This window comes from Macaca nemestrina, chromosome 7 (genome assembly GCF_043159975.1).
Source record: "Macaca nemestrina isolate mMacNem1 chromosome 7, mMacNem.hap1, whole genome shotgun sequence".
Taxonomy (NCBI): domain Eukaryota; kingdom Metazoa; phylum Chordata; class Mammalia; order Primates; family Cercopithecidae; genus Macaca; species Macaca nemestrina.
The window spans coordinates 30,438,358-30,463,466 of NC_092131.1; the positions used below are offsets into that span (position 1 = coordinate 30,438,358).

General features: G+C 41.6%; 1 protein-coding gene across 2 annotated transcripts in view; it reads left to right on the forward strand.

Annotated features, from left to right (window-relative positions):
- The window catches only part of LOC105495843 (VPS33B interacting protein, apical-basolateral polarity regulator, spe-39 homolog), a 32,890-nt gene that overhangs the window by 5,764 nt on the left and 2,017 nt on the right, over window positions 1–25,109 (forward strand). For both annotated transcript variants that reach the window (XM_011765696.3, XM_024797291.2), the window contains exons 4-18: window positions 2,096–2,242; window positions 3,690–3,728; window positions 4,082–4,146; window positions 4,885–4,941; window positions 8,802–8,894; window positions 10,020–10,053; window positions 10,523–10,625; window positions 12,080–12,107; window positions 15,283–15,356; window positions 17,239–17,314; window positions 17,801–17,935; window positions 18,860–18,901; window positions 19,230–19,319; window positions 24,030–24,116; window positions 24,704–24,793. In XM_011765696.3, coding sequence (XP_011763998.1) covers window positions 2,096–2,242; window positions 3,690–3,728; window positions 4,082–4,146; window positions 4,885–4,941; window positions 8,802–8,894; window positions 10,020–10,053; window positions 10,523–10,625; window positions 12,080–12,107; window positions 15,283–15,356; window positions 17,239–17,314; window positions 17,801–17,935; window positions 18,860–18,901; window positions 19,230–19,319; window positions 24,030–24,116; window positions 24,704–24,793 — 1,160 coding nt within the window. The remainder of the gene's footprint in view (window positions 1–2,095; window positions 2,243–3,689; window positions 3,729–4,081; window positions 4,147–4,884; window positions 4,942–8,801; window positions 8,895–10,019; window positions 10,054–10,522; window positions 10,626–12,079; window positions 12,108–15,282; window positions 15,357–17,238; window positions 17,315–17,800; window positions 17,936–18,859; window positions 18,902–19,229; window positions 19,320–24,029; window positions 24,117–24,703; window positions 24,794–25,109) is intronic.

Consider the following 25,109-nt stretch of genomic DNA (forward strand, 5'->3'; position numbering starts at 1 on the left):
TTTTTTGAGATGGAATCTCGCTCTGTCACCCAGACTGCAGTGCAATGACATGATCTTGGCTCACTGCAACCTCCGCCTCCCGGGTTCAAGTGATTCTCTTGCCCCAGCCTCCCGAGTAGCTGGGATTACAGGCGCGCACCACTACACCAAGCTAAGTTTCTGTATTTTTAGTAGAAACGGGGTTTCACCATGTTAGCCAGGATGGTCTCGATCTCCTGACCTTGTGATCCACCCGCCTTGGCCTCCCAGAGTGCTGGGATTACAGGCATGAGCCACCGTGCCCGGCCTACCACATCTGATTTTTTTTTTTTTTTTTTTTTTTTTTGAGACGGAGTCTCGCTCTGTCGCCCAGGCTGGAGTGCAGTGGCCAGATCTCAGCTCACTGCAAGCTCCGCCTCCCGGGTTCCCGCCATTCTCCTGCCTCAGCCTCCCGAGTAGCTGGGACCACAGGCGCCGCCACCTCGCCCGGCTAATTTTTTGTGTTTTTAGTAGAGACGGGGTTTCGCCGTGTTAGCCAGGATGGTCTCGATCTCCTGACCTTGTGATCCGCCCGTCTCGGCCTCCCAAAGTGCTGGGATTACTTTGGGAGCCACCGCGCCCGGCCACCACATCTGATTTTTAAGAAATATTTTTAATTAAAAGTTTTTTAAAAATAGGCCATACTATAACATGACTAAAAATTTTTAAAAATTAAAGGTATACAGTGAAAAGTTTCCGTTCCATATTGTTATGTATCTTCTCAGTTTTCAGTTCCTGTCCTCCCAAAAAACAATCGTTGTTGCTTGGTTCCTGTGTATTCATCTAAAGACTCTTTTTGCATTTGGAAATGTATATGGAAACATGTATTCTTATCCCTTTTTTATGCAAGCAGTAGCATACTTCATACCTTGCTCTTTTTATGTGTTAATATAGCTTGGAGATCTTTCTATGTCAGTATATAAAGGGTGTTCTCATTTTCTCTTTCTTTTTTTAAATAGCAGCATAGTATTGTATGGATTTACCATCATTTATTTAGCCAGCCCACTGTTGAATTTTAGATTTTTCAGTCTTTTGCTCTTTATATTTCTATCAGTGACTTTGTATTCTGACCCTAGATGAATAAACGACAGAGCAATTCTTAGAGTGGAATTACTCACATAGGATGTTTGCATCTGTATTGGGTAGATATTGCCAAATTGACCTCCACAGAGGTTGTACCAATTTGTACTACCACCAGCAATGGAGGAGGGTTCCAGTTTCCCTATAGCCTGGCAACACAGGGTATTATCAAGCTTTTGGATCTTTCCCCATCTTGGAGGGGACTAATGGTTTCTCATTATATTTTTAATTTGTAGTACTCTTAGCAAAGCTGGGGGCAGGTGGTGTGTGCCTCTGGAGGTGGTGGCGATGAATTGCTTGAGGCCAGGAGTTGAGGCTGACGTGAGACGTGATTGTGAGATATGATTGTGAATAGTCACTGTACTCCAGAGATCTGGCAACGTAGTGAGACCCTGTCTCAAAAAAAAAAAAAAAAAAAGAAAAGAAAAAGGAAAAAAAAGAGTGAGGTTGAGCATCTTTTCATATGTTTAAGAGCCATTTGAGGCCGGGCGCGGTGGCTCAAGCCTGTAATCCCAGCACTTTGGGAGGCCGAGACGGGCGGATCACGAGGTCAGGAGATCGAGACCATCTGGCTAACACCGTGAAACCCCGTCTCTACTAAAAATACAAAAAACTAGCCGGGCGAGGTGGCGGGCGCCTGTGGTCCCAGCTACTCCGGAGGCTGAGGCAGGAGAATGGCGTAAACCCGGGAGGCGGAGCTTGCAGTGAGCTGAGATCCGGCCACTGCACTCCAGCCCGGGCTACAGAGCCAGACTCCGTCTCAAAAAAAAAAAAAAAAAAAAAGAGCCATTTGAATTTTCTTTTCTGTGATCCACTTATTCATGTCCTTGATCCATTTTTCTGCTGATTATTCTATTTGATTCTATCTTTTCTCCTTGCCCCAACTTGGCCAAGGGACCAGGGCTTCTGGTGAAAAGCTTTTAGAGTTCGTTGAATGTTGGATGTCAAGGATTTATTATGGATGAGAATTGCTGATGTAGTTCTTACTATCTCACAGGTATCTCATGGTCCATCAAAGAGACTGCTGGTAATAGTGGCTCCAGCCATGAGGGGCGTGAACAGCTAAAGAGCCGAAACAGCTTCTCCTCCTATGCACAACTACCCAAGCCTACTTCTACCTACTCCCTGAGCAGCTTTTTTAGAGGTAAAGAGATATGCTTAAAGAGACAGGGAAGTCCTCCTCTTTTTTCAGAAAAATCTTAGGCCATAATTTTCATCTACTTTGTAAGAAAAAGATTATTAAAGGATAAAGCATTCTCATTGGAGCTGGCAGCTGGGGTCAGGAGCAAGAGAAATGAGAGAAATGCAGAGGGGTTGGACTGGTTTTCTAGAACACGATGAATGAAATTGACATTAACCATGTGACTGGTACTGAAGAAATTTGCCTGGATCAAAATTCCTCCCTACTCCTTGTGCATTGCTGTTAGAACACCTTGTTGGTAGGAATGCCAAATGGTGCAGCCACCGTGGAAGACAGTATGGCGGGTTTTTAAAAAAAAATTAAACATAGAATTAACATATAACTGGCCAGGCATGGTGGCTCACACCTGTAATCCCAGCACTTTTGGGAGACCGAGACGGGTGGATCACCTGAGGTCAGGAGTTCTAGACCAGCCTACCAATATGGTGAAACCCCGTTTCTACTAAAAATAAAAAATTAGCCGGGCGTGGTGAGGGGGCGTCTGTAATCCCAGCTGCTCAGGAGGCTGAGGGAGGCAGATTACTAGAACCTGGGAGGCAAAGGTTGTAGTGAATCAAGATTGCATGACTGCAGTCTAGCCTGGGTGACAGAGCAAAACTCCATCTCAATAAATAAATAAATAAATAACATATGATCTAGCAATTTTACTTGTAGATATATATCAAAAAGAATGGAAAGCAGGGACTTGAATAGGTATTTGTACCTCCATGTTGATAGAAGCATTATTCACAATAGTCAAAAGATGGAAACAACCCAAATGTCCATTGATGGATGAATGGATAAACAAAATGTGCCATATACATGCAGTGGAATGTTACTCAGCATTAAAGAAGAATGACATTCCGATACATGCTACAACATCGATGATCCTTGAGGACATGATGCTAAATAAAATAAAGAAGGCACTAAGGGACAAATATTATATGACTCCATTTATGTATGACCTAGAATAGTCAGATTCCTCGAGACAGAAAGTAGAATGGTGGTTACCAAGAGCTGGGGCAGAGGAATGGAGAGTTATTGTTTAAAGGGTATAGAGTTGCTTAAAGGGTAGAGAGTCTCAGTTTGGGATGATGAAAAAGTTCTGGAGATGGATAGTGGTGATGGTTGTACAACAGCGTGAATGTACTTAATGCTACTGACTTATACACTTAAAAATGGTTAAAATGGTAAATTTTGTTACGTGTATTTTACCATAATTAAAAAAAAATTTTCTCCCTGCTCAATTTTTTAATGGCACTTCAGATTTCTACAGATGAATAAAACATTTTTTACGGCTTAAGTTCCTATATTGCATTATAGAGCTCTGTATACATTGTGTCTTTAACCAAGTCTGGATGGCTCTGACTTAAACTGTTGACCTTTTCCCTCTTGTGTTCTTTACCTTTAGGTAGAACTAGACCTGGAAGTTTCCAGTCCCTTTCTGATGGTATGCATTGAACCCTCTTTTAATTGCTGTGGGAAATGTTACTGATCTGGTACAGTCTGGGGAGTTATGGGGACAGGTAGTAATTAGATGACAAGATGAACTTTCTTCTGCATCTACTGTCATTATTAGAGGAACTTTCTGATACTGACTAAGGAGGTAGAAATCATTCTGGCTACAGGGGCAAAGGTGACTTCTAGGGATGCTGCCTTTGGGGAAGAACGGAGATCTGCTTTTGGCCACAAAGTTAACATTGGGAGCCCAGAAGTCAAACAAATGTGAGAAGGAAGCAGTAGAGAGAAGGAACGACAAGCAGGATTCATGGTGCCCTTCTGAACCAGCTGCTTCTTTTTCAGCTCTGTCAGACACACCTGCCAAAAGCTATGCTCCAGAGCTGGGGAGACCCAAAGGGGAGTATAGGGTGAGTTACAGCATACACTGGTGTGACAGTTTCCACAGTATAAAGTACCTTGACATATGTTACCTTGCTTGATTTTCCCAACTATTTGAGCAGAAATTTTTTTAACCCTCTTTTATAGATAAGAAAACTGGGTTTCTAAACATTAGGGCTTACCTGGGGTCTCACAGCTAGGAAAGGGTGCAACTTAGACTTATAATCTCTATATTCTGACTCAGCCCTGCCATACTTTGCTTACTCATGCTCCCACTTGAAGGCTGTACTTTGAAACCCAGTGATCATCACTGCAGTCTGGAAGCTTGGTAGAGCTCATATTCCCATGAAGCAAATAAAAAAGCAAATGGATTCATAAGGAAGAAACCATATATCCTAAGGTCAGAAAAGGAACATGTCTCCAACGTCTCTCTTTCCTTCTGTTGGCCAAAGGCATTAATTGTTAGAATCCTAAAACGTGATTCTAATTGCATCTAGAGGTTGCGGTCCTGAACCAGTAGGCATGGGCCACTGGCTTTGTCAATTGGCTCCTCCCTCTTTGATCCATCTCCTCCTACCTATATTGCCCCTGCTCTAGTTCCTTCAGAAACTCAGAACAAAACTGTCCCGTTTCTTCATTTTTTTTCACATCCATTCCCTCCCACAAAGTATTTCCCCCTTAGACACTAAGACTTGAGTTGAGGAGTTGGTACACTGATAACTTTGATTCCTTAACTTCCTGGGATTCATGTATTGCTAATATTCCAGGATTACAGCAATGACTGGAGCCCCAGTGATACAGTGCGACGCCTCCGGAAGGGAAAAGTAAGGACAGAGAATTTTTGTGAGGTTCTTTGGGAAGCTGGGCAGCTTGTTCACACAGGGAAGATTTTTTGACCTCTCTTCAGTTCTCATTTGTTCAATTAATTTCAGGGGGAAAATAAGTCCACTAAGGTTGAAAGTCAGCGGCAAAATTTCTGATTCTCCGTTACTGTTGCTTTGATGGGATAGTGGGGAAAGAGTGATGGATGAGAGGGAAAAGTACATTTAAGAGTGAGAGGCCTGGGCTGGGGGCGGTGGCTCACGCCTGTAATCCCAGTACTTTGGGAGGCTGAGGCAGGTAGATCACGAGGTCAAGAGATCAAGACCATCCTGGCCAACATGGTGAAACCCCGTTTCTACTAAAAATATGAAAAACTAGCCGGGCATGGTGGCAGGCACCCGTAGTCCCAGCTACTCAGGAGGCTGAGGCAGGAGAATCACTTGAACCGGGGAGGTGGAGGTTGCAGTGAACTGAGATCGCGTCACTGCATTCCAGCCTGGCGAGCGAGACTCCGTCTCAAAAAAAAAAAAAAAAAAAGTGAGAGGCTGGGCGCGGTGGCTCACTCCTGTAATCCCAGCACTTTGGGAGGCCAAGGCAGGTGGATCACCTGAGGTTAGGAGTTCTAGACCAGCCTGGCCAACATGGTGAAACCCCATCTCTACTAAAAATACAAAAAATTATCTGGGCATGGTGGCATGCACCTGTAATCCCAGCTACTCGGGAGGCTGAGGCAGGAGAATCACTTGAACCTGGGAGGCAGAGGTTGTAGTAAGCTGAGATCGTGCCACTGCTCTCCAACCTGGGTGACAAAAGTGAAACTCCACTTCCCGCACCCCCCAAAAAAAGAGTGAGAACAATCTTTTATGTTGGATCTGTGATTCATTGAGTTCATGTTTGCATATGGTGTGATGTAAGGGTTTGAGTTTCATTGTTTTCCCCATATAGATCTCCATTTGTTCCAGCACTATTTGTTGAAAAAACTATCCTTTCCCCTTTGAATTATCCTGCTGATGCCTTTGTTGAAAATCGGGCCAGTCGCAGTGGCTCACGCCTGTAATCCCAGAACTTGGGGAGGCCAAGGCGGGAGGATCTGTTGAGCCCAGAAGTTCAAGACTAGCCTGGACAACATAGTGAGACCATGTCTCTACAAAAGATAAAAAAAAAATTAGCCAGGTATGTGGCCGGGCGTGGTGGCTCACGCCTGTAATCCCAGCACTTTGGGAGGCCAAGGCAGTCGGATCACCTGAGATTGGGAGTTTGAGACCGGCCTGACCAACATGGAGAAACCCTGTCTCTACTAGAAATACAAAATTAGCCGGGCATGGTGGCACATGCCTGTAATCCCAGCTTCTCAGGAGGCAGAGGCAGGAGAATCGCTTGAACCCAGGAGGTCGAGGTTGTGGTGAGCTGAGATTGTGCCATTGCACTCCAGCCTGGGCAACAAGAGCAAAACTCCGTCTCAAAAAAACCCAAAAAAACCCAGGTGTGACTAATTTATAATATAAATGTATAATTTATAATTATAAATATATAAATATAATTTGTAATTATAAATATATAAATATAATTTATCATTTTATAGCAGGATATGTTTTTAGTCACAGTTACTTGATGAAAGGATTGCTTGAGCCCTGACGGTCGAGGCTGCAATGTGCTGAGATTGTGCCACTCCATTCCAGCTTAGGCGACAGAGCAAGACCCTGTCTCAAGAAGAAAAAAATAAGAAAATTAATGATCATATATATGTAGTCCTATTTCTGGACTATTTATTCTAGTTCATTGGATTATTCTTAAGCTAATACTACAGTCTTGATTATTGTCTAAATCTTGAAATCAAGACACTTCAACTTTGTTGAAGCTCTCAACTGTCAACTTTTTTCTTCTCTTGTTTTGGCTATTCTAGATCCCTTATACTTCCATATCGATTTTAGCAGCAGCTTGGCAGTGTCTACAAAAGAGTTGCTGAGATTTTGATTGGGATTGCCTTGAATGTACAGATCAATTTTGGTAGAATTGGCAATGATCATAATAATGGATCAAAATGGATCATAGTGCCAGGTGTGGTGGCTTGCGCCTGTAATCCCAGCTACTCAGGAGGCTGAGGCAGGAAGATCAATTGAGCCCAGGAGGTTGAGGCTGCAGTGAACTATGATTGCATCACTGTGCTCCAACCTGGGCGAGAGAGCGGAACCCTGTCTCTCAAAAAGAACGGAAAAAATGGATCATACTTCACAGGTTCTAAGGATTGGGAATGAAAAAATAAATTTAAAAAATGGATCATAGACCTAAATGTAAATTAAGTGTTAAAACTATAAAACTTCTAGAAGAAAATATAGATGAAAATCTTTATGATCTTGGCTTAGGCAAAGATTTATTACGTAGGACACAAAAAGCATGAACTATAAATGAAAAAATTGATGAAATGAACTTCATCGAAATTTAAAACTTTTATTTTTTAGAAACCACTGTTAAAACCATGAAAAGACCACCATAGCTCAGAGAAAGTAGTTTCAAAACACATGTATTATAAGGGACTTTCATCCAGAATATATATAAAACTTTTCTTTTTTTTTTTTTTTGAGATGGGGTCTCCCTCTTTCACCCAGACTGGAGTGCAGTGGCATGATCTCAGCTCACTGCAACCTCTGCCTCCCAGGTTCAAGTGATTCTCCTGCCTCAGCCTCCTGAGTAGCTGGGATTACAGTTGTGTGCCACCATGCCCAGCTAATTTTTGTATTTTTAGTAGAGATGAGGTTTCACCATGTTGGCCAGACTGGTCTCAAACTCCTGACCTTAGGTGATCTGCCTGCCTTGGCCTCCAAAAGTGTGGGATTATAGGCCTGAGCCACTGCACTTGGCCAGAATATATATAAAACTTTTATTAAACCTGGCAATATAGCAAGGTCCCATCATTACAAAATAAAAATTAGCCAGGTGTGGTGGTACTCACCTATGGTCCCAGCTACTTAGGAGGCTTGAGGTGGAAGGATTGCTTGAGCCCAGGAAGTTGAGGCTGCACTGAGCCATGATCATACCACTGCCCTCCAGCCTGGGCAATACAGTGAGACCCTGTCTCAAAAAAAAAGAAAAAAAAGATAAAACTCTTAGCTCCGTGGTAAGTAGACAGTCTGATAAAAAATTGGCACAAGAGTTGACCAGACACATCACAAAAGAAGATTCATGAATGACCAATAATCATTTAAAAATATACTTAAAATTATAGTTATCAAGAAAATGTGAGTTGAAACTATGAGATACTGGCCGGGCACGGTGGCTCACACCTGTAATCCCAGCACTTTGGGAGGCCAAGGCTGTCGGATCACAAGGTCAGGAGATCCATGGTGAAACCCCATCTCTACTAAAAATACAAAAAAATTAGCTGGATATGGTGATGGGCGCCTGTAGTCCCAGCTACTTGGGAGGCTGAGGCAGGAGAATGGGTGAACCCAGAAGTGGGGCTTGCAGTGAGCTGAGATCCGGCCACTGCACTCCAGCCTGGGCGACAGAGCGAGACTCTGTCTCAAAAAAAAAAAAAAAAAAATCACTGAACTATATACTTACATAGGGTACATTCTACTGTATGCAAATTATGATGTAAGGGTTCTTTAAAAAGAACAAGTGATTTCTGTTGACTTTATCAAGACTTCGGGACATTAGCTTCTTGTAGGGCAGCAGGCTGAACTAGAACTAGAGAGGGTGGTGGGAACCTACTGTTTTATAAGTTATGGGGACCCTAGTGTAAAAATAAAGAGACTCTCCTTGGGGACATTTTGTTTCATTATTGCTCATTCTTTAGTGTCCAGCGACAAAGGAATAAGGAAAACTGTCTTCTTTTGTGCTAATTCTAGTGTTATTCTGCCAGGTCTGCTCACTAGAGAGATTCCGCTCCTTACAGGACAAACTACAACTCCTAGAAGAGGCAGTAAGCATGCATGACGGAAACGTCATTACGGCCGTGAGTTGTCAAATTTGTTGTTGTTTGTTTAATTATTGTTTTCACTAGTTTCTGAAAATCCAATCAAACAGACTAATATTTTGTGTTAAATGTTAAGTAAAGATCCTGGATTCCCCTTGGAGGTGTAGGATTCTAAGTAATCTGTGCTTTAAGGGCTTAGCTGGTGACACATGCACTAAGTGTGGAACCCTGTGTTTTTTTGTTTGTTTGTTTTGCTTTTTTTTTTTGGAGACAGGGTCTTGCTCTGTCGCCCAGGTTGAAGTGCAGTGGTGTGATCATGGCTTGCTGTAGCCTTGACCTCCTGAGCTCAAGTGATCCTCTCACCTCAGCTCCCCGAGTAGCTGGGACCACAGGTGCATACCACCATGGCTGGCTAGTTTTTTGTGTGTTTTTTTTTTTTTTTTTGAGACGGAGTGTCACTCTGTCACCCAGGCTAGTGTGCAGTGGCACAATCTCAGCTCACTGCGTGATACTCCTGCCTCAGCCTCCCAAGTAGCTAGGATTACAGGCGTGGGCCACCACGCCAGGCTAATTTTTGTATTTTTAGTAGATACCGGGTTTCACCACGCTGGCTGGGCTGGTCTCAAGCTCCTGACCTCAGGTGATCCACCAGCCTCGGCCTCCCAAAGAGCTGGGATTATAGGCGTGAGCCACCGCGCTTGGCCTTGCCTGGCTAATTTTTAATTGTTTTTATAGAGACAGGGTCTCGCTATGTTGCCCAAGCTGATCTCACACTCCTGGGCTCAAGTAATCTCCCTGCCTCAGCCTCCCAAAGTGTTGGAACTATGGGCATGAGTCACCATGCCCAGCCTATGTGAAACCCTGGATTGTAACCAAGACACAGAAGGTTGGCTACTGTGTGTTATATGAAACAGTCTCAGGGAGGAGAGGTGTGAGCATATCCTCTTTCAGAGGGAGGTGTCTCTCAGCAGCATGGGCACGGGCATGTGGTCTCCCAAGACACAGCTCAGTTCCAGATATCCATTGGCTTTCCTTCCGTCACATACAGAGCTGGTGGCTGTACCTGCAGAGATTGCTAATGAGTTGCTGGCCCTGTGTCTGTAGTGCTCGGGGCACAACTCTGTGTTGGAAAGTTTGCACAGTCTTTGTTCTTTTCTCCCGTAGGTTCTGATTTTCCTGAAGAGGACACTGAGCAAAGGTGAGAATGGCTTGCAGGAAATCTTCAGTCAGCAAGGTGTCTGCCACATTCGAGGGGAGAATGCCATGTGCCTTTCATACCAGAATTCATTAGTCAAGTCTATTTCAGAGACAACTGGGGTGGCCTGAGACTTCAGAGCACACATCACATCTCTGAGGGCATCCGTTAGGGTGATGACTACATTAACCACAGAGCCCCCTCAGATGGCTGTGTTGGTTTGAAGAAGTCAGAATCCATGCTAAGTGCCTGCTGTTTGGGTTGGTGTGAAATGCAAAGCTGACTCAATGGCTGTGAGCTGCCCAAGACCATAGAGTGTGTTGATGGTGAATTAAGACGTAGGGGTAAACCATTCTTAGCTTTTGTTAGGCTTTGATGAGATATTGTTTGGAATGTGTGAGTAGGGAGACCAATTTCACACTTGACTAATAGGCTTTAATCTTTCTCAACCTAAATCCTGACTGTCTGACAGAGATCCTCTTCCGAGAGCTGGAGGTGCGACAGGTTGCCCTGAGACATCTTATTCACTTCCTTAAGGAAATAGGGGATCAAAAGCTGCTTTTAGACCTCTTCAGGTAAGAACCGATCGTCTGGTCTATAAAGTTGAGTAAGTACTTGTTTCAAAGCACTCTGAGGGATACAAAGGAACAGAAGACACCAACTGCCCGACAAGCGATTGAAGTGTGAGGAGATAACTAGCAGTACAGCACAGCTTATGAGAAGGTGCAAGCTGGTTAAGAACCAGGCTTTGGAGTCACACGCACTTGGGTTGAATGCTATTACAGATCTCCCACATCATTCATAGAGTGACCTTGGCCAAGTTATCAGCCCTCTTCGTGAGGTTTTCACATCTCTCACATGGAGATGATGACACCGACCCACAGGGTTATTATGAAGATGAAGGGGTAGTGTGTGAGCCAGCACTTAGCCTAATACCTAGTTTGTAGTATTAATATCTATTTTTTTATTTAAAAAGATGTAGAATAAAGGTATCTTTTATTACTGATTTCTAAGTGATACCAGTGGGAAGTACAGTAGAAGAGAAGAAGGAAATATTTTCAGTCAGGATACCCAAGTGAAGCCTCATGGAAGTGATTAGATTTGCATGGGCCTATAAAACTAGGTAGGATTCTGATTGGTGAGAGAAAGGCATATCTGCTGGGGGTAAAGAGGTCTAAGGTCTTTTATCATATTTTTCTTCCCTCTAATTCCAGTCAGTAGGGACTATTTCCCACCTTTGGATTAAAATATGTGCACATGATGTCCTTTCTTCAGTGTCAGGGAAATGGTTAGAACCTCTGTTTAGACTGACATGTGGCCCAAGGTGACTGTGATTACCCAGTGACTCCAGCACAGCAATGAGCTCCCCAGAAGACTGAGGTGGGGAAAAGCAGGTTACCTGGTTAGGGTCAAGATTACAGGTGTTAGCCAGAAATTTGTAAAAGAAGACATGGTCACAGAGGCTGGCTGCTTCCTCCCTTCCTCCTTCCCTCCTTTCCTCTTTCCCAACGAACAAGGCTTTATCAGGCATCACCTCCAAGCCAAAATGGTAATGTTAATTATGGTGGTCTATTCAGAGTAAAGAAGAATCAGAAGACAAAAGTCCTGGTGCTCCAAGGTTTTACCTAAGCCTTTGGAGGAGGCAAAACACATTGTACTCTGTCCGTGAAAACAGTAAAGAACAATATAGAAAATATGTTTTCAAGATTGTATGAACAGAGAATAGTGCTTTAATCTTAGGGGAAAAAAAAAACAACCAAGTTTTCTGTGGGCCCGAGTAGGTGGCTCTGAGCTTCACTGTCAGACCTGTTAACAAAGTTATTAGTTCCTTGCAATACCTTCTTGTCCTTGCTTTTTGATCAGCCAGAGAGACCAGGGGAACAATGATACCTGATCAACCATTTATCTTGTGTATAGAGGGAAATGAGTCTGAACTGTGTTTCTCCTAGAGGAGGCACTCTATTTTGTGAGGTTATACTGCCACACATAAATAGATACAAATGCCCTGCTCCCTTCTGCTTCTTCCCAGGTTCCTAGATAGAACAGAAGAGCTGGCGGTAAGTGTGGCCTTTGTTTCAGTTGGGGACCAGTTTAACAGAAATCTAGGCTGGGCACGGTGGCTCACGCCCGTAATCCCAGCATTTTGGGAGGCTGAGGTGGTCGAATCACCTGAGGTCAGGAGTTCAAGACCAGCCTGGCCAATATGGCGAAACCCTGTCTCTACTAAAAATATAAAAATCAGCCGGGTGTGGTGGCGCACGCCTGTAATCCCAGCTGCTTGGGAGGCTGAGGCAGGAGAATTTCTATAACCTGGGATGGGGAGGTTGCAGTGAGCTGAGATCATGCCATTGCACTTCAGCCTGGGTGATAGAGCGACACTCTGTCTCAGAAAAGAAACAAACCCAGAAATCGAAGCCAAACCTCAGCCTCCAAGATCCCAGACTGATTGAGCTATTTTCTTTGATATTGATTATATACAGAAGAGAGAGGCACCTGGAAAACCTGAAAACTTAATCTGAATGATGTATTTTTCTTTTTATATGCTCTTTTGGTTGGGCTTATGAATAAGTTTTAAAAAATAAATATGTGAAAATTGGCCTGGTCAATTTGTAATTTGTTTTTCAGTTGTTTTCAGGTCCTGGTTGGTAGGAGTTTTGGGGTTTTGGCTTCTCACAAAGAAAATGTTGAAGGCTAAGAGGCTAAGAAATCAGATATGGGTCAAGAAGGAAGATAGGTCAATTTGATGAAACACTTAACATGTTTTGGCTGAGAATTCAATGGCCAAGTGTTAAGATTGAATTTTGGCAGATTTTCACAATCACAGAATGAACTCCTGGAATATAAGAATAAATCTGAAATTTTACCAAAAACTCAATTGTATTATTAAAACTTCAGCAATTCATGTTAAAAAAAAAAAACAAAAAAACTTGTCATTATAATGCAGCTATAAGAATTTCTAGCCAAGCATGGTGGCTTATGCCTGTAATGCCAGCACTTGGGAGGCTGAGGTGGGAGGAACACTAGAGTCCAGGAGTTGGAGACTAGCCTGGGCAACATAGTGAGATCCCATCTCTAAAAAAATTGTAAAAATTAGTAAAGCATGGTGGCGCATGCTTGTAGTTCCAGCTACCTGGGAAGCTGAGGTGGGAGGATTGCTTAAGTCTGGGAGGTCATGTCTGGGTGAAAGAATGAGACCTTGTCTCAAAAAAAGGATTTCTCAGCACTGTTGATGGCAGGATTGCTTTTTTAGTTACTGTACAACACATTCAGTTGGCACATTAAGTATTGTTAACCTTTGAACAGCATAATTACAATATAATACTGAAAATGCTTTTCAGAAACATGGGGTTTTTTTTGTTTTTGTTTTTGTTTTTGTTTTGAGACAGGCTGGAGTACAGTGGTGCATGATCATGTATTTTACATATAGTTTACTGCAGACTCCCAATTCCTGGTTCAAGCCTCAGGCTCCCAAGTAGCTGAGATTACAGGTGCACATGACCACACCTGACTAATTTTTAAAAATCTTTTTGTAGAGATGGGGGTCTCCGTTTGTTTGCCAGGCTGGTCTCAAACTCCTAACTTCAAGCTGTCCTCCCACCTTGGCCTTCCAAAGTTTTAGGATTATAGATGTGAACCATCTCACCTGGCTCAGTAACATGTTTTCTGAAAGGAACTTGTACTTCATATTCAAAGCATGAGACAATCTGAAAAATCCTTTTTCTTAATCAACTGAAAATGATTGGTAGCCTGTAGTAATCACTGAAAAGCTGTTTATATTTTTAAATCTCTGTAAGTTCAAAACTATAAGGATTTTTCTTCTTACAGCATTCTTATAAACTTTTTTGTTTTGAATTTGATTAGTGAGAATAAATGTGTTTTGGGTAACTCATTTTAATCTAAAACTTTATTTTCTTTATACTCATGTTTGAATTGAAGATGATTTATCATGCATGTTGTTGTATATAGATTTTGAATTTTTCAACCTTGTAAACTTTGGAAGTGGCAAGGCTGATAGTACACTTTTAGTGTATGTCCACAGAATATGAAGGTTTCCCAAGAAGAACTTTTCTTGAAAGACCTAAGGCTGAAATGGAATTGAATAACAAAAAATTAACTATACCTCTTAAAGATTACTTTCTTTAATATTAGGAATGATTGTACACCAACTATTTTATATGAAATGTTTTACAAAGATTGGATTATGATATATAATTTCTGTTATTCTGTCTTATGTTATTTACATTTTTACATTTACATTTTTATATACAGCTGTTGGCTCAATCTGTGAATATTTATGAACAGTGAGTCAGAATGACATGCCCTATTTATATTACTGATGATAATTGTTAGATGTTGACATGATCATACTACCATTGATCATGCACATGATCAAGGGTGCCAAAAATAACACTGAAATACGCATTTAACTCTTTGACTTTTCAAAATCTAAATTTGAAGCCAAATATTCATTTTCGGTTAAATACTGAGGCTAAAGTGAAACTTAAAGGTAAAGCTCAGTACTGTATCTACTCAGTGCTTCATTATATAGATCAGCACTGGCCAATAGAACTTTCTACGATGATAGAAATATTCCATATTTGGGTCGGGCGCGGTGGCTCACATCTGTAATCCCAGCACATTGGGAGATCAAGGTGGGGCAGGTCACCTGAGGTCAGGAGTTCGAGACCATGATGGTGAAACTGTGCCTCTACTAAAAATACAAAAATTAGCCAGGCATGGTGGTGGGTGCTTGTAATCCCAGCTACTCGGGAGGCTGAGGCAGGAGAATCACTTGAACCCGGGAGGCAGAGGTTGCAAGAAGCTGAGATTGTGCCATTGCACTCCAGCCTGGGCAACAAAAGCGAGACTCCATCTCAAAAAAATATATATACATATTTATGTTGTCCAATATAGTAGCCCTGGTCACATGTAGCTATTGAGTTCTTTAAAAGTAGCTAGTGTTAACTAAGGAGGTGAATTTCTACTTTAATTAATTTAAATTTAAAGAAACAGTTGTAGCTAGTGGCTATTGTATTGTACAGTGCAGTTATAGATAAACCTACTAATGATATGTAGTCACTCTTTGCCTATCCCCCCGCCCGCCCTCCATAACCATTTATACCAAGAAATGAAGAATTTGGTTTTTTTTTAAGCATGGGAAGTTCAGTTATTTAGCTGTCTCCCTCATCTAAGGAGACAAAATACCTCAAAGCCTTTTTCTGCTTTTTGTAGCTATCTCATTATCGAGAGCATTTGAACATTCAGGACCCTGACAAACGAAAAGAATTTCTTAAGACCTGTATTGGGTAAGTATGGGGGAGAAATGATTTTAAGTATCAATACCTTTACCCAGAAGGAATGAAGAAAATTAAAAAGGGTGGAATGGATAGGCAGGAAGGGAAGGGCTAACAATGAATCACACCAGCATCATTCAGGGTCACCTCATGCAGTGGTGTTCACACACTTGTCCCCAGCAGAGTTTCCACTGCTTAGTGGTAAACCAAGAAAAAAAAAAGACAAATGTAAAGAGATTTTTTTCCCAAAGCCAAATTTATTTAATTTGAAATGTTATCTTTTATTGTCCTCACTTTTCTCCTCTTATTTAGTACCAAAATGCATTGTACCTTTTTTTTTGTGACCTTAGGTAATAAAAAGATAGCAATACTTTAGGGACCTGATGCATTTTTTTCAGTGTTACTGGTCCTTGAAACCCCAAAGTCCAAGAACCACTGATCCAGGGCAAGCTTTCATCCAGAATTTAAATTATTACAAAACCCAGCTCTGCATATTCCTGTGACAGGGTGCCTGTTGCTCTTGAAACAGCTCAGTTTGTTTTTGAACAACCTTCATTGTTGGAAAGTGCTTCCTTATGTTAAGCTGAAACTTGCTTCCTGTATCTTTCGAGACAGGTGTAGCATCTCCCAAGTAGTCCTTGCTTCTTTAGGTTCAGCACTCATGGTTGTTTCAACCATTCCTCGTGTGACATGATTTCCTGGCTTCAAGTTTAGAAATTCGATTATATCAGTGAAATCCATTTAATGTTACCAAATACTGAGATATGTTATATGGCCTCTGGAAAACAAGGGGAAAAGTTAAAATAGTGAAGTAACTAGAATTTAAAGCATCTCTCTAATTTATCTCTTCTAAAAATTCACTGTGGCTAAAACTTATCTGGAATAGTGCAATTAAAACTCAGAGTTCTTCCTGGAGTGCGCAGAGTACGGGGAATGATGCAGTATTTTTTAAAAGATAGACCTGTGAACTGGGCATTTAAAACCTGACTTCTGTTCCTGGCCTTCCCCATTGACTGACCACATAACTTTTTGGCAAGATGCTATCCCTTAGCATCTTCATGTATAACAATAATGCGGCCGGGTGTGGCGGCTCACGCCTGTAATCCCAGCACTTTGGGAGGTTGAGGTGGGTAGATCACAAGGTTAGGAGATCAAGACCATCCTGGCCAACATGGTGAAACCCCGTCTCTACTAAAAATACAAAAATTAGCTGGGTGTGGCAGCATGCGCCTGTAGTCCCAGCTACTCAGGAGGCTGAGGCAGGTGAATTGCTTGAACCCAGGAGGTGGAGATTATAGTGAGCCAAGATCACTCCACGGCACTCCAGCCTGGGCGACACAGAGAGACTCCGTCTCAAAACAAACAAAAAGCATAATGCAGTGTTGAAGATAGGACCCTTGACATTTGTGATATTTGTCGATCTATAAGCATACCACCATGCCATGTAATTTAATTTGCCTTTTGTACTCTGCAATAAAATAATGGCTAACAAATCTAGGTGTCCCCTCAGTAAGTTAAGCACAAGCCACAGAATTTCACTGGGTTGTGGATGATGGGCAGTTGCCTAGGCTCACTCATTAGCTTTGTGACTGGTTCACCAAATATTCCAGCTTCCAAAATGAGAAGATCCTAATTCATTTATCAGCAAAATTATGAGTGACTATAAGTATTTTGTGGACTTTCAGGATCCCTCTTGAATTGGCAAAACCTTTAATACGAAATTCATGCCATTCATGCTATGTCTTTCTTCCTCTAAGGGACGCTCTAAAGGTGAACTGAGATCAGACTTGTGAGGCACCATGAACCTCTTATACTTATGCTGGTGATTTGGTTTAGTTGGGTTTGTTTCCTTTTTCGAATAGAGAAAAATACTAACCTTCTGGCACTCTACCAGCTTGCCATTTTCATCAGAAGATTCTGCACACATACAGGACCATTACACGCTCCTGGAACGCCAGATCATTATTGAGGTTAGACTCCTCATCTCCACATCTTCTGCGTCAGTGCCAAGGCTCAGTGCCATTCAGCATCTAGGAGATTTCTATACTCTGCATGTGGGTCATTTCTTGTTGGTTTCTAAAAGCCTTTCATTTTCTGCCTCTATACAATAGCCCCCTTCCTCCATTGTTTTTAGGATCCTTTTTCCTCTTACCAGCTGTTAACCTGGAAGTATTTCTTCTTCATCCCAAATCTCCCATGTCATCACCACTTCTATTTGTTTCCATCCAACGTGGATCCATGATCACTTTATGGATTTTAAACTACCCTGGGGATCTCCTAGGCAATTTCTTTCTTTTTCTCTTCTTTGTTTTCACTCCTTGGGTGGGAAACACAACTGCTGTAATATTAAAAGACTTTTCTCCTGCCTCTACTCATGGACATTGTTTTTTGTTGTTGTTGTTTTTGTTTTTTTGTTTTGTTTTGTTTTGTTTTTTACTTGGCTCACTCTACCATAGGCAAATGATCGCCATCTAGAATCAGCAGGACAGACTGAGATCTTCCGAAAGCACCCCCGCAAAGCTTCCATCCTCAACATGCCACTAGTGACAACGCTTTTCTACTCCTGCTTCTATCACTACACGGAGGCTGAGGTACAGGCAAAATATGGAAGATTCCACAAAAAACAGTTCAAATCCAGTACTTTTATGTACTCTATTAATAATGGGTATGTATAGTTCTCAGAAATCCACCTGGAAGCTTTCCTGGCCCTCACCAGGGATAAGAGGGTCTCATCTGGCCAGGAGGGAAGAGGTTTGTAAGGTTTGTGGCTTCAAGTGAGCTGGCATGCTAGCATAGCAAGTTCTATCCCTGGTGCTGTTACCTGTAGAAGTCTCTGTTCAAAGGTCCGTGATTTCAAATGGATTAGCATGGTGTGGAGAAGAGCAGCAGGGTAGCAAGTAGCTGTGGATACTTTTTTTTTTTTTTCCTGAGATGGAGTCTTGCTCTGTCACCCAGGCTGGAGCACAGTGGTGTGATCTTGGCTCACTGTAACCTCCGCCTCCCAGGTTCAAGCAATTCTCCTGCCTCAGCCTCCTGAGTAGCTGGGATTACAGGTGTGTGCCACTACTCCTGGCTAATTTTTTTTTGTATTTTTAGTACAGATGGGGTTTCACCATGTTGGCCAAGCTGGTCTTGAACTGACCTCGTGATCCACCTGCCTCGGCCTCCCAAAGTGCTGGGATTATAGGCGTGAGCCACCGCGCCCGGCCGTTCCTTTTTCTTTCTAAATTTTTCGAAGAAGTTTGGATTCCATGATAACAGGCAGACATTTTCCCCTTATTTGGATTAGCAGAAAATGGGAAAAAGCACCGTACTTATTAATCCAGTTCCCGATAAGCCAGCTTATAGTGGTATCTGACTATTCCCAATGGAGCTTTTCTCTGAAATTAACTTCTGTGTTTAAATGGCAACAGAGTAAGATGTAGAAAGTCTCTGTAGTGGGAGAGAAAATGAGAGCTTGGGTGGTACATGGGAAAGTCAATATCACTAAAGTTCCTTTTTCGCTTTCATCCTAGGGGACATTCAGCAGTCCCATCAACCTGAAGAAGACATTTAAGGTAGATACAAATTGGTCAGTGTTATGAAAGGAGTGATCAGGGTAACTACATGGAGTGGATGTTGCTTTGTAACCCTGTGCAGTATGTCCTTTGATATTCAAGGTTGAAGGTGGAAAGGAATGAGTTTGGGAAAGTGAGAGAAGACTGAATGCCCTATAGCAGTGGTGGGGCTTGGGAATTAAGAAGTTCTTGAACTGAGAAATGTTTTGATTTTAAGAGCAGAGTCAATATCAGGAAATATTTAATGTCTGTCTTTTCTAAAATTCTCAAGCACCCCCATTGATGTATTTCTACTTCCCCTTAATTTTTCTTGGTCTCTGCTTTTCAGATCCCAGACAAACAGTATGTGCTGACAGCCCTGGCTGCTCGTGCCAAGCTTCGAGCCTGGAATGATGTAGATGCCCTATTCACCACAAAGGTGTGTGCCCTGGAACTGTTTAATGCTGCTGAGGCCTTGGGAGACAGAAGGGTTCTATCATGTTACAAGTTCTGCTTACTGGTGTACATTTTTCCTCCAACTTTTTATTTTCCAAAATTTCAAACCTAAAGAAAAGTTGAAAGAATGAATTTTATAGTTCATATAATAATCAAATACATACTATAATAGTATAATAGTCTTTATCCACATCACTAATTTATTAACAATTTTGGCCGGGTGCGGTGGCTCATGCCTGTGATCCCAGCACTTTGGGAGGCCAAGGAGGGTGGATCACGAGGTCAGGAGATTGAGACCATCCTAGCTAAAACAGTGAAACCCCATCTCTACTAAAAGTACAGAAAATTAACCGGGCATGGTGGCGGGTGCCTGTAGTCCCAGCTACTCGGGAGGCCGAGGCAGGAGAATGACGTGAACCTGGGAGGTGGAACTTGCAAGGAGCCAAGATTGCGCCACTGTACTCCAGCCTGGGCGACAGAGTGAGACTCCTCCGTCTCAAAAAAAAAAAAAAAAAAATTTTGCTATGTATGCTTTCTCTTTTTCTATACCTATGTGTTTTTCTTTTCTGAATCATTTGAAAGCTGTAGGCATCTTAACACCTCTTCTTTAATACTTCATAAGCACAATATTGGACCGGGCATGGTGGCTCACGCCTATAATCCCAGTACTTTGGGAGGCCAAGGTGGATGGATCACCTGAGGTCAGGAGTTTGAGACCATCCTGGCCAACATGGTGAAACCCCATCTCTACTAAAAATACAAAAATTAGCTGGGCTTGGTGGTGTACGCCTGTAATCCCAGCTACTTGGGAGGCTGAGGCGAGAGAATTGCTTGAACCCAGAAGGTAGAGGTTGCAGTGAGCCAAGATTGTGCCATTGCACTCCAGCCTGGGCAACAAGAGTAAAATCCTGTCTCAAAAAAAAAAAAAAATTACATATATATAGATATATAATTATCACTAAAAAAATTTAACATTAATATAATAATATATATTTAATCATGGTCCATATTTAAATTAGTTCTTTATAGCTGGTTTTGGTTTGCTTCTGTATTTTTTTCTATCAGGATCCAATCAAAGACCTTGCATTGAGTTTGGTTGTCAGTCATGTCTCTACTGATTTGCCTTTTTTTTTTTTTTTTTTTTTTGAGACGGAGTCTCGCTGTGTCGCCCAGGCTGGAGTGCAGTGGCCGGATCTCAGCTCACTGCAAGCTCTGCCTCCCGGGTTTTTATGCCATTCTCCTGCCTCAGCCTCCCGAGTAGCCGGGACTACAGGCGCCCGCCACCTCGCCCGGCTAGTTTTTTGTATTTTTTAGTAGAGACGGGGTTTCACCGTGTTAGCCAGGATGGTCTCGAACTCCTGACCTCGTGATCTGCCCGTCTCGGCCTCCCAAAGTGCTGGGATTACAGGCTTGAGCCACCGCGCCCGGCCTGATTTGCCTTTTTTCAAATTAATTTTTATTGTATATATTTAAGGTATAACGTAATGTTTTGATCTACATATACATAGTGAAATGATTATACAGTCACACCAATTAACATCCATCATCTCACAGTTAGCCATTTTTTGTGAGTGTGGTAAGAGCCCCTAAAATTCACTCTCTCAGCAAATTTCCAGTATACACCACACTATTATTAACTGTTGTCCTTGTGCTGTACATTAGATTTCTAAATTTATTCATCCTGCACAACTACAACTTTGACCTACATTTTCCCCTATCTGGAAACTACTTTCTATGTGTCTGACTTTTGTAGATCCTACGTATGAGTGAGATCAGGAAGTTATTTTCCTTTCTGTGTCTGGCTTGTTTCACTTAGCATAATGTCCTCCGGGTTCATCCATGCTGTCACATGTCAGGATCTCCTTATTAAGTTCTGAATACATTCCATTGTATATGTGTACCACAATTGGTTTATCGATTCATCCATCAGTAGACACTGAAGTTATTTCCATATCTTCGCTCTTGTGAATAATGCCACAATAAACATAGGAGTGTAGATGTCTCTGTGAGATGCTGATTGCATTTCCTTTGGATATATACCCAGTAGTGGGATTTCTGGATAATATTTTAGTTCTGTTTAAACATTTTTGAGGAACGCCTATACTGTTTTTCATGATGGCTGCACTAATTTACATTCCCACCGACAACAGTATACTGGGGTCTCTTTTTGCTACACCCTTGCCAGCACTTGTTATCTTTCTTCTTTTTTTTTTAAAGATAAATGTTATTATATATTGTATATATTTAAGTTATACAATAAGATGTTATGAGTTACACGTAGATAGTAAAATGGTTACTACAGTGAATCAAATCAACATATCTATCATCTCAAATTATTTTTTGTGGCAAAAGCAGCTAAAATCTACTCATTTAGCAAAACTCCTGATTACAGTACAATATTATTAACTATAGTCCTCATCTTGTAGTTAGATCTCTAAAGCTAATGTTCCAGCATGTATGTATATATATACCATAGTTCCATAGTTTCTGTATCCATTTGTCTGTCAATGAACACTTAAATTGTTTCCTTATCTTGGCTATTTTTTTGGGGGGAGGGAATTATTTATTTGTTTATTATTTTTGTAAGTTATAGACATTTAAATTCTCAGCAATAACTTATAATAGTTACATTTCATGAATAGTTAACATCTCATGAATAGTGTTACAATGAATGTGGAAATGCAAGTATCTTTATGAGATGATGATTTCATTTCTTTTGGATATATACCCAAAAGAAGGATTGATTACTGGGTCATATGGTAGTTCTATTTTTATTTTTATTTTTATTTTTATTTTTATTTTTTTGAGAGAGGCTCTCACTCTCACCCAGGCTGAAGTGCAGTGGCATGACCGTAGCTCACAGCAGGCTGTTATCCACATTGGCTACCCCAATCTACATTCCCACCAACAGGGTACAAGAGTTCTGTTTCCCCGCACCCTTGCTAACACATCATTTGTCTTTTTGATAACAGCCATCTTAACAGGTGTGATGTGATGTCTTATTGTAGTTTTGATTTGCATTTCCTTGATGATTAGTGATATTGATCACCTTTTCATATACCTCTTGGCCATTTTCATGTTTTCTTTGGAGAAATGTCCATTCAGGTCTTTTGCCCATTTTTTAAATTTGGTAATTTTTATTTCTGCTATTGACTTGTGCGAGTTCTTTATATGTTTTAGATATTGATCCCTTATCAGATATGTGATTTACAAATATTTTCTTCTAACCCATAGGCTGCCTTTCATTTTGATTGTTTCTTTTGCCACGTGCAGCTTTTTAATTTGATGTAATCCAATTTACTTTTTGCTTTGGTAGTCTGAGCCTCTGGTGTGATATCCAAAAAATCATTGCCAAGGCCAATGTCAAGGAGCTGTTTCCCATGTTTTCTTCTAGGAGTTTTATCGCTTCAGGTCTTATGCTTAGATCTATTATCCATTTTGAGTTGATTTTTGTGTATGGTGTAAGATAAAGGTCTAATTTCATTGTTTTACATGTGGAAATCCAGTTTTCCCAGCACCACTTGTTGAAGAGACTATCCTTTCCCCATTGGGTCCACTTGGTGCTTTTGTTGAAAATTAGCTGACCATGTATGCTTGGGTTTATTTCTAGGCTCTCTATTCTATTCCACTGGTCTATGTGTTTGTTTTTATGCCAGCACTGTACTGTTTTGATTACTATATATAACTTTGTAATATAATTTGAAATCATGAAGCATGTTGCCTCCTACCCCTACCCACCCCCCTTTTTTTTTGTTTTGAGATGGAGACTTGCTCTGTCACCCAGGCTGGAGTGAAGTGGCGCAATCTCGGCTCACTGCAACCTCTGCCTCCTAGGTTCCAGCTAATCTCCTGCCTTAGCCTCCCAAGTAGCTGGGATTAAAGGCATGCGCCACCATGCCCAGCTGATTTTTGTATTTTTAGTAAAGATGGGGTTTCACTGTGTTGGCCAGGCTGGTCTCGAACTCCTAGCCTCAAGTGATCCTCCCACCTAGGCCTCCCAAAGTGCTGGGATTACAGGCATGAACCACCGCACCCGGCCTTCATTTTTGTTTTTCTTTAACATTGATTGCTTTGGCTATGCGGGATCTTTGGTGATTCCATATGAATTGGTTTACATTTTTAATATCTGTTTTTCCATTGTAGGTTTGAAATTTTTTCTGTTTTTCCCATTTGTTAATTATGTAATTAGTTGTATTAACAAAGCAATACATTTCTGTTGTCAAAATCAAACACTGTATTAAAGTATAGAAAGAGTGAAGTTCCTTTTTCATTTTCTACCTACTCCTATCTCACCCCCTTTCTCAAGGCAAACACTGTTAAAAGTTTAGACCTTCCCTCATGAATTTGCAAATAAACATCTATACTTATAAAGATATGGAAGATGGAATTATTTTCTACATTGATAAGTTCATACTACAAATATTAAGTAAGTTACTTACCCCATTTAGTAGTATTTCAAGACTTTTCCCTGCATTCATTTCTATAGATCTAAGAAGTTATTTCAAACCTGATTCATTTCTACTTTCTCAAATCGCTTGATTTTTCTGAAAAATTCATTTCTCATTATTTCTGTATCCTTCAGCACCTCCACCCACCCACCACATTATTCTGGTCTGATCATAAAACATAGACTAGCCTAGAATGTGTTGAGTGTGCCTGGCCTACCTACCGCTGCCCCATCTTCCTCTTTCAGAACTGGCTGGGCTATACCAAGAAGAGAGCACCCATTGGCTTCCATCGGGTTGTCGAAATTTTGCACAAGAACAATGCCCCTGTGCAGGTAATGGTTCCTAAAGAGAGTTGGGTACAGGATATTCTCGGATACCTAACTTTAAGCCTCTTACTGGTCAGTGATGGGAAACCCGATCTGCCCTTGTTTTCCTTTAAAGGCAGCACAATGGTTGCAATAGGCCTCAAGATAGAAAAGGCCAGGGATTGAAATTCTCTCCCTTTCTCCCCTTTAGAAACAATTCCAAACTGTCCTCTCTGAGTAGCATCTACTATGTTAGCCCAAGTGGAATATTGAGGTACCGTTCAAATGATAGAGAAGCAGAACTCGTGGAGAAAAGACATCAGGGAAAAAGGAGCAGAGCACTGGATCAGATCTAGAGCCCTGTCATTGCTGGCGTGTGTATCTGGCTCTAGGATCAGGAGAAGTGCGCTCTTTCCTGCTTACTGAGGCAGCATGGAAGTACTGTGTAGCATTACCTCATTCCCATTGCAGAACTAGTCCTTTGGTTGATGACGGGAATTGTAAACATTCGCTGTTGAACTCTTTTGCCGTCTTCAGGACTTTCTTTTGTACCTTGTATAGCTCTGTGCCTTATGGGTCTTTGAATCATTAATCGGAAGTACCTCTTCGCACAGATATTACAGGAGTATGTCAATCTGGTGGAAGATGTGGACACAAAGTTGAACTTAGCCACTAAGTTCAAGTGCCATGATGTCGTCATTGATGTGAGTCCCCAAGAAATGGGAGTCCTCCATTAGATCCTCAGTGGCGGGGGTGCAGTGGTGGGGATTATAATATTCTCTGTCCAAGATCCTGAGGTGCTACCACCAGTTTTGACTGAATGAACAGAATAATCTGGCAAGAGTTCGTTTGGAGACCAGCATTCCTGTGTTATTTTCCCAGCCCTCTGACTAGTTTCTCTGTGTTTTTATAAACTTGTCATACTTAGAGAATTCATAGAACTAAATCAAGCTACATAAGCTGTGTAGTCTTCTCTCCAACATGGAGTTCTGTAGGCATTGGACCCCACTGTCATCCCAC